The sequence below is a fragment of the Psittacula echo genome (assembly GCF_963264785.1).
Source record: "Psittacula echo genome assembly, chromosome: 13".
Classification (NCBI taxonomy): Eukaryota; Metazoa; Chordata; class Aves; order Psittaciformes; family Psittacidae; genus Psittacula; species Psittacula echo.
This window is the reverse complement of record NC_137749.1, coordinates 14,084,980-14,094,267: the sequence shown is the minus strand read 5'-3', so window position 1 is coordinate 14,094,267 and position 9,288 is coordinate 14,084,980. Positions and strand designations below refer to the sequence as shown.

Here is a 9,288-nt window from a genome sequence, read left to right as displayed (position 1 = left end):
AATTCGGTGCTGTGGGTCAGGACAGAGCAGCAGCTCTCAAAGCCCTGGGGGAGCAAAACCCCCCTGTGCTGGGGAGTGGGGAGCAGGCAGCGAGAGCAGCAGCAGCAGCCCTGCCCTCTTGCACCCTGGGCTTCCAAACTGCTCCACTGTGGAGTGGATGGGACAAGCGTGTCCCTGGCAGTACAGGACCAAAGGCATGGGGAGAGACAGACATCCCCCTGGGTGCAGCCTTACTGCGTGTCTGGCCTTTGGAGACAGCCTCCTTCAGCTCCATGCCTGCCCCCAGCCCTGCAACACAAGGGGAGGGTAACACGCTAGAAGCCCCCGTGCACTCAGTAGGCTTCAGAGTGAACACAGCCCCTCAGCTCCAGCGCCGCGGTGCCGAGGGCTCTGCAGATGCTGTGGGACACAGCTTTGCCTCCCATTGAAGCCAAGATTCCGGCACGCTGGAGCTGCCAGACCCTCCCCCGGGGCCATGTGCCCAATGTGCCGCTGCCTGCACCCAGGGCAGGGATGCTCCTCCCCAGCGCCGGTGCCTGCATGGACACAGCGGGTCCCGTACCAGGATCCCCATCCCCAACCTGCGCTTACCTGATGTGACTGGGCTGGGGGGGGCAGGACAGCGGGACAGGACAGGACAGAGGGACAGGGCAGCAGGACGGGACAGCGGGACAGGGCAGCGCTGTGTGTCCCTGTCTCCTGGCAACGCTGCAGCCTCCGGCCAGTCTGAGCCTGCCTGGGCTTCCCCCACCCTCCTGCAGCTCCCCTGGGCCACCTCCTGCCCTGGGCACCTGCCTTTGGGCCACTTCTCCTCTCTCTTGGGCAACCACCTTCTCCCTTGGCCAACCTGCACTGGGACATCTCCTCCTGGGTGCTCTCCTCCCCTGGCCCTCTCCCTTCTCTGGGCAGCCCCTTCTCCTCTAAGCTCTCTCCTGAACAACCTCCTTCCATGGGTCCCTGCCCCTGGGCCTCGTCTCATGTTCCTGCTTTCCTGGACCTCCTCTCTGCACAACCTCCCCTTGGACATCTCCAGCCTTGGACAGCCCCTGCTGAGCCAATTCCTCCCCTGACCTCCCCTCCCTCTCCCCACATCACCTTCCCTGCACCATCTCCTCTCTGGGCAACCTGATCCTTCTCCTTCCATCGACGCCCCTTGTCCTCTGGGCCACCCCTTAAAGCCCTCACCCCTTGGGCAACCTCCTTTCCCTGGGCCATCTCCTCCCCTGTCCCTCCTTCCCTGGCCCATTCCCCCTCCGGACCCTCTCCCTGGCCACCCCCCCTACCATCCCTCATGGAGCTCACCCACCTCGGGGCTCCTCCAGGCCCCCCACCTGCATCCTCGGGGAGCGAGCGACCATCTCAGCACTGCGGCTTTTAAAACTCCCGAATCCAAGTTTTATTTCCGTGTAGGAGAAGAGGGATCACTCACAATATATTGTTCCAAAAGAAATACATTCGACAGCATTTACAGTGGAATGACATTAAAATCCTCGGGGAGGGGCAACAGAAAGAGCAGGGGATGTGCTGTGGGTAAGTGCTGCCATTAGGAGGTCTCTGGAAGAGAGGAATTCTTAAAATCAGCCTAAAAAAGGGGGAATTCTGCCTTGGGGTGCTCCTGGCGCTGCCCCGCGGGGCTGAGCAGGGTCTGGGATGGGCATTCAGAACAGCAGCAGCAACGGGGGTACAGCAGAGAGGACGTCCCGGGCTCCCAGAGCCCAGCAGGACCCTCGGTGCCGGCACTTACTGAGCTCTCCTCCGCGGCGGGAACGCTCGGATCCTGGATGGGGAACAGCGGGGGCAGGAGCTCCTCACCTCTCCAGCTGCACTGACAGAGCAGACAGGGCACATGAGGCATCTGAAGAGCTCCATTTCCAGCCCCTTTCACAGTAAGCCCCACCCTGGGCAACTTTGGTTGCCACCACAAACCACGCTGCAATGCCCACGGAGCCGGGAAGTGGCCTGGAGCAAGCGGGGGGACACCGAGCACCTCCCTTCAAACCCCACACGCATCGTTTCCAGAAGGGGATGCCTGTGTAACACCACCTGAACGCTCCCGCATCCAGCTCTGGAGCAATGTGTTGCTTCTCCACTTTGGGAGTTACTTGGCTGCCATCAGCCCTACATCCTACCTCTGGGATGAGCGCAGGGAAATGGTGCTACAAAAACTCAGACAGACACTTCTGTCTTCATTATTTTTCATCTATTGTGTACCATAGAAATTTAAGCAAAATAATTTTATATATATTTATATATATATGTATAAATTAGAAGCAAATAAATAAGATTAAAGGGTACATGGGAATCAGTGGGTGTTGCCACTCCAAGAGCCAACTCACTACTGTTATGCCGTACAAGGTCTATATATACTGTACACGTAGGTGTGCTGCGAAGAACAGGTATGGAAGGTGCTGGAAGAGAAGCCAACCAGGAGGAGACTGACGGGTGAAGAACCTGATTGCATACGTGTCCCATGTGCAGCCTGGGGATTCCAGTTACCATTGCCTCAAAGTTCATTATTGCTAATTATCTTCCAATGTGGATGTGACAGTCCGGCGAGGGGCGGGCTCTGACCCCTGGGAGGCAGCAGTGGGTGATATGGTGAAGACATCAAAATGAGATCCAATGGGGCAAACATCCAGGTCCCTGACACTCTCTGGCCCAGCGGATCCCACCTTCGGGACCTGCCACCTCCATCCTCCTGCTCCATGCCCCAGCACCGCTCGCTCCCGGTCCTCGCTGATCATCAGCAGGGATTGCTCCGCTCCTCCCGGCAGGTCCAGGGCTGCAGGAGGGGCCAGGAGGGACATGGGGCTCCCCCAGCCCCGTGCTCAGGCTGCTTTAGTGATGACCTGAAACTGCTCCTGGGACAGAGCAGCCACAAGAGAGGAGGACGAAGGGAGCTGGGCTCTGAGTGCCCTCCAGGCTCAGCCCCACCATGCCAGGGGACCATAGACCAGAGCTGCATGGCTTGATGGGGAAGATACAGGGATGGGAGACCCAGGACCAAGACTGTGCCTCAGGGAGGCTCCATCCCATTGGCACCACAGCCTCTTCCCTCCCGGTGTCTGGCAGAGCTCAGCAGGAAGATGCTGCCTGCAGAGCCAGCACCGAGGTTCAGCCCCTTGGCTGCAGTGGTACGGAGCAGGAGAGGGCCAGAATGTGGACCCCAGAGCATCACTGGGGACAAACCTCTTTGCCCTGGGTCTGCCAAGCATTCCCAGCATCAGCAAGGCTGTTTCTCCTTTGCATGTGGTTGCAGGAAAACCAAACCAACCCAAACCTCACTCAAATCATTCTAACAAAGCATCATGTTAAAGACAGTCCCAAACCTTGGCTAAGCACAGCAGACTGCAGGGAATCTGCTCCAGCGCTTCTTAAAGTAAAGAAAAAGGGCAAAAAAACCCCAAAGTCACAGCTGAAATATCCAAATTGGTGCTACTGGGACCACTGGGCAGTGTGGGACCCACCAAAAGCCTCCAGGATCAAGCATCACAGCCCCTGGGGACAGTTTTCCCAGCAGGACACCGCGTTGTTCGTGTCCGTCTTTGAGGGAACCTGAACCAGGAGCCGATGTAAAAAAATAAAGTAATTCCATCAAGTCCACACAGAAACGGGGGAAGAAGAGAAAACCACGTCAAAGGGAAGAGCTCACACGAGTGCGCCGCATCCCCACAGCGTGAGCATCTTTGGAAGTCGACGTCTCAGCCAGCACAGCAGAGATGCTGCAAGAGAGAGGCAGCAGCTCCTGACAGCAGCAAACACGCTCGGGTAGGACGGAGCCAGCCTCGGGGGTCCTCCCGCCTCGGCAGCTGCTGCAAACCCATCAGTGAACCCCGCCGTCCATTTATTAGTGCGTACAAAAATAGGTTTGGAGTCCCTGGGTACGTTTGCTTCTCACATTCCCGCAGGGGCTGACTCGGGGGGGGGGTGTATTTGCCCTGTCAAGCACCAGCGGGATGCTGCCAGTGTGGCCTCGCTGTCCCTCTGTCTGTCCCGGTGAGCAGAGGCCACCCCGGGGCGGCTCAGAAGATGTCAGGGCACGTGCTCCAGTCCTGCTTGTCCTTGGCCTCCCAGTAGCCACCTTTGTAGACACAGATGAGCTCCCCCGTCACGGCGTCCACCTTGCGCTCAAACCACAGTGGGATGTAGCCCTCGTAGTCCTTGCCTGCCAGGGGGAATCACAGAATAGTCAGGGTTGGAAAGGACCTTGAGATCATCCAGTTCCAACCCCCCTGCCATGGGCAGGGACACCTCACACTAAACCATGGCACCCAAGGCCTCATCCAACCTGGCCTTGAACACCGCCAAGGATGGAGCATTCACAACCTCCCTGGGCAACCCATTCCAGTGCCTCAGCACCCTTACAGTAACGAACTTCTTTCTTATATCCAGTCTAAACTTCCCCTGTTTCAGTTTGAACCCGTTACCCCTTGTCCTGTCACTGCAGTCCCTAATGAAGAGTCCCTCCACAGCATTCCTATAGACCCCCTAAACATGGGATAAGGGATGCTTTTCCCAGCCGAAAGCTGGTGAATCCCACGCTAAGAGCCACAGGGTCCTTCCTTCATCCCCCACACCCAGCGGGGGGTTTCAACGCCGCATCCCCCCCTCCCAGGGTGGTCCCTGCCCCGTCAGCATCCCAAAGGATCTCACCTTCCTCCAGCGCCTCCACGGCCTCAGCCTCCCTCCTGCGGCGCACGGCTCGCTGCTTCTCCTCCAGCCGCTGCTTCTCCACGTTGGCCTCGTCCCAGCGGCCGCTCTCCATGAGGCGCTGGTCGGGGCGCAGGCGGCTGTCGGTGGGGGCCACGCGCTCCTCGGGCTCGTTCAGTGTGAGGGCCAGGTCCGAGAAGAAATACATGTTCTCAGCGTTCTCCCTGCGGCCACAGAGCCCCGGTCAGCGCGGTGGAGGTGGTGCCACCGCGAGCAGAGCTCCCCAGCCCCTCGTGCCCTCCCGTCCCATCCCAGCCCCACTGATGCTTCTCCTGCTACCCCAAACCAGAGGTTTTTTACAGGGTGCCCAGAGAAGCTGTGGCTGCCCCATCCCTGGCAGTGTTCAAGGCCAGGTTGGACACAGGGGCTTGGAGCAAGCTGCTCTAGTGGAAGGGGTCCCTGCCCGCGGCAGGGGTTGGAGCTGGAGGAGCTTTGAGGTCCCTTCAACCCAAACCAGGTTGGGATTTGGGGAGCTCTTCCTCCCACCTGCAAAATGGAGATGCCAGTGATGCTTTGATGGGTGTCTTGGAGGGGAGCAGATCCCTCCTTGGCTGCCTCCATAAGGGCAGGCTAAAAGCCAAGCCTATGACCTCCGATTGCACAGCCAAGACACAGAATGGCTTCACCCAAAAGCTGCTGGATCACAGAATCACAGAGAATTCCAGCCTGGTTTAGGTTGGAAAGGACCTTCAGATCATCCAGTTCCAACCTCCTGCCACGGGCAGGGGCACCTTCCACCGACTTCAGAGCATCCCTGCTGCGGGCTGGAGAGTCAAGAGGACCTCCACAGGGCTAAAGCAGCTGGTGGAACAGGATGGCCAGGGAAGCCAATGCAGCCGACACATTTCCTGCCATCACCAGCAGCCCAAAAACCAGTACCTCCAACTGCCCCAAACATCCCCCAAAGCCACCCTCCCCTTGCAGGGACCTGCTGTGTGCAGCCACACCAGCCCTGCTCCCCTTCCCACGTCCTCTGCTCTGGGCACACGAGTTCACCCCGTGGGGCTCAGGGTGACAGGAGGGACTCACGGGAGGGGGTACTTCTTCCACAGGACCTTTGGAGACAGCGTCTGGTAGACGGTTTTCTGCTTCCCCTCCATGCTGGTGCTGCCGTGGCTGCTCTGCACGATCTTGGAGCACTCCATCTTCTCATCCCACGTGCCAGACATGACGTAGTGCGCTTTGCCATCGGCGTCGCTCACCACCCCTGTCACCTGGCAGGAGGAGATGGCTCTGGTGACTTTGGAAAGGCCCAGAGGACAGGGAGAGGTGCAGGGGGGACAACACCCTCCAGGTCCCCAGCCAGAGCCCAGGACAGGGGGAGTGTGTGCCCCTTCTGACCATGAAGGGGGGTCTCCAGCCCATCAAACCCTTCCCAGGTCTCAGCGCTGCAGCTCCAGCACATTGAGAACCCAACATGGGCTCTGCTTGGAGGTGCTGCCCGCCCTCCCTGGTGACCCATGGCAGAGGGGCCAGCATGGTCAGGATTGTGGCCCTCTGAGCCCAGCTTAGAGGCAAGCGTCAGGTCTCATCCCAGCCAGGACAGGCAGAAGGAGCAGGGAGATTGCTGGATACATACCTTTCGGGGAACATCTCTGGAGAAGTAGCTGTAGGGGGTAAATTTCAGCTGGCATTTATCTTTTGACTTATGGTTAACAATCTCTATTTCACCAGACTAGATAAAAAACACAGAACCAGAGCACGTGAGAGGCTTGGCAAGGAGACAAATCAGGCATTAGTTGTAGTGCAGGTACAGATCAACACCAGCTGCAGCCACCACCCAGCCACCCCAGGCAGCCCCATGGGGTCAAACCCATCACCCACCCTGCCCCATGGAGCTGCTGGCCTTGGGAAGAACCATGAGGAGCTCTGGGAAGCTTCGCCCCATCCCTGCACGGAAGCACAGCTTCCTATTGTGGTAGGAGTAAGGTGGGGACACCAGCATCCACCCCAGGAAGGCAATGCCTCTCCATCTCCCCTGCCCAGAGCCACAGCCAGGTGAGGCCAGGCAGGAGCCATCACCTCGGACCCATAGGCACCAACCTGGTCAATCCAGAGCTTGCCCACGATGATGTTGTGAACAGTGGAGGTGACTTTCCTCCAGACATAGTGATTCCCACTGGAGTGGAACTCGAGGTGGATGGCACCTGCAGAGAGAGGGCAGGGCTGTGGGCACCCCCCCAGCACCATGCTGGTCCTCAGAGTCAACCCAGCCCCTCTACCTGCATCTCCCATCATTCATCCCTCCCATTGCTGCATGCTCCATGCTCTGCTGCAGGCAGGGACCTGCACAGCCTCTGCCCTCTTCCCAACACCCCAAAACCACTCATTTCAAAAGCAGGTCAGAAAGGTGCTGCCTGGTTGACTCGCAGTGTCAAAACCACTTCTACTCAGCCCAGGGACAGGCAGAAGACAAACAGAACACTGGAAGGAGGCAGCTTATCGCATCTGGCTGCCAGGGAGGGGGTTAAAGCAGGCAGCAAGACAACCTGGGCAAGCAGGGCATTTCCAAAGCACCTCTGCTATGGCACCAGCAGCAAGCAACGCAGCCCCTTTGCAGCTGATACATTAATTTCCAGGGCAGATGAGTTAGCACCAGGCTCTTTGTCATCAGGAGCACCAATCCTTGCTCCCAGGGTGGAATTCACTGAGCCCTGGGTGAGCCCAAGGCACCGCCAAGCTGCTTTAACCTTTAGGTATTGCATGAGCAGTGCAGGGATAAAAGCAAGCCCCAAACCTCCGCGTGTCACCTACCCAGTGGCATGATGGAGAGGTATTTGCCCCTGAACTTGCTGGCGATGGTGATTTCCTGCCACAACGTCCACCCTCGGGTGGAGAAGACGTGATGGGCGGCTGCAGGGGGATGGTGGCTCACCTGGGGAGAGGAGAAACAGCCCATGAGGGACAGCAACCAGCACCAGAGAGCCCTGGTGAGTGCTTGCAGTGTGGCTCCTGGGACAGGCAATAGCTCCACACCAGCTTCGGCCCTAAGGATGCTTCACTGCACTGACCTGAACTTCTCCTGGGCATTGGGGTGACCTCCTGTGAGGTTCCCCAGCAGCAAAAGGAGGTGAACCAAGCTCCTGTCAGGATCTGCTGAGGCTTCTTAGCAAAACGTTATCTTAGAACCACAGCCTGGTTTGTGCTGGAAGGGACCTTAAAGCTCCTCCAGCCCCAACCCCTGCCACGGGCAGGGACCCCTTCCACTGGAGCAGCTTGCTCCAAGCCCCTGTGTCCAACCTGGCCTTGAACACTGCCAGGGATGGGGCAGCCACAGCTTCTCTGGGCACCCTGGGCCAGCGCCTCAGCACCCTCACAGGGAAGAGCTTCTGCCTAAGAGCTCAGCTCAGTCTCCCCTCTGGCAGGTTCAAGCCATTCCCATGCCAGGGTGCTGAGCGCCCCAAGCCGCTGGATTACACACAGGAGCACAGCAAAGAGCTCCCTGTTAAATCCCACTGTCACCAGCAGGAGACAATCCTATTTGGATAACAGGATTTCAGGCACAAGATTATCAATGCTTTGCTCAGTGCATTGGGCTGAGCAGCACATGCAGCATCCAAGGGAGGTTCAGAGCAGCTGGAAGAGCATCCGTCTGTCTGTCCCACCTTTGCTGCTCTACAACACTGGGATGGACACTCTGCTGCTGAAAAATGGCTTGGGCTGTGCCTGCTGCTGCTGCCGCCAACACCAACAGCAACCTGCAGGCTGCCCCAGCCAGGAGGATGCTCAGTGAGGAGATGCTGGTGTTCTGGCTGGACACAGGCACACTGAGCCCCTCCACAGCCCCGGGCTCACCTGCTCGCAGAGGGAGCGGAAGCCCAGCTCCTCCAGCCGGTCCAGCTCATAGGTCTCCCCCAGCAGTGGGTTGAAGGGCTTCGCGGTGCGGTGGACGGTTGTGGAGTAGGAAGACACGGAGAAGGCAGCCACGAAGCACATCTGCTCCGTGGAGCTCTCGCACTTGGCCGCCTTGTCCAGCAGCTCGTGGTACTCCAGGTCCTCTGTCAGCCTCTGCAGCATGGAGAGCGGCTCGTTGAAGTTCACCTGGAGGGGCACAGGGAACACTCAGCAAAGCAGGAGAGGTGCCAAGCCGGGCACTGCACCCCCTGCCTCTTCCCCCCAGCACCGGGCCCTGCTGCCACCAGCATCCCACATGTGTGGCTCTCTGAGCATGGAGCAATGTGCTCCAGGAGGCCGGATCCAGGGAGGATGGGGAGGATGGGAAGGGCTGAATGGAAGCAGCAGCCCCCAGCGTGTGCGGCTGGATGAGCCAAGGCACCCTGCTTGCACTCTGCCTGCACACTGCTTGCTCACTGCCTGCTCCCTACCTGCACACTGCCTGCACCCTGTCTGATCGCTGCCTGCTCCCTGCCTCTGCAGCATCACAGAGACATTAAAGGTCAGAAATCCATGCTCTGCTCCCTGAACTGTACCACAAGAGCTGGGAGCCCCATGAGCCAACCAGATACAGAATCATGGAATCCCAGCCTGGTTTGCACTGAAGGGACCTTAAAGCTCCTCCAGCCCCAACCCCTGCCACGGGCAGGGACCCCTTCCACTAGAGCAGCTTGCTCCAAGCCC

The 9,288-nt window shown here is 58.8% G+C and overlaps 1 protein-coding gene across 2 annotated transcripts in view; it reads right to left on the bottom strand.

Annotated features, from left to right (window-relative positions):
• Positions 1-3,293: 3,293 nt before the first annotated feature.
• Positions 3,294-9,288, bottom strand: part of OSBP2 (oxysterol binding protein 2) — an 83,346-nt gene continuing 77,351 nt past the window's right edge. For both annotated transcript variants that reach the window (XM_080629048.1, XM_080629049.1), the window contains 7 exons: positions 8,506-8,751; positions 7,465-7,585; positions 6,754-6,857; positions 6,290-6,385; positions 5,740-5,924; positions 4,654-4,874; positions 3,294-4,165 (listed from right to left, as the gene is read on the bottom strand). In XM_080629048.1, coding sequence (XP_080485174.1) covers positions 4,023-4,165; positions 4,654-4,874; positions 5,740-5,924; positions 6,290-6,385; positions 6,754-6,857; positions 7,465-7,585; positions 8,506-8,751 — 1,116 coding nt within the window. In that variant the 3' untranslated portion in view covers positions 3,294-4,022. The remainder of the gene's footprint in view (positions 4,166-4,653; positions 4,875-5,739; positions 5,925-6,289; positions 6,386-6,753; positions 6,858-7,464; positions 7,586-8,505; positions 8,752-9,288) is intronic.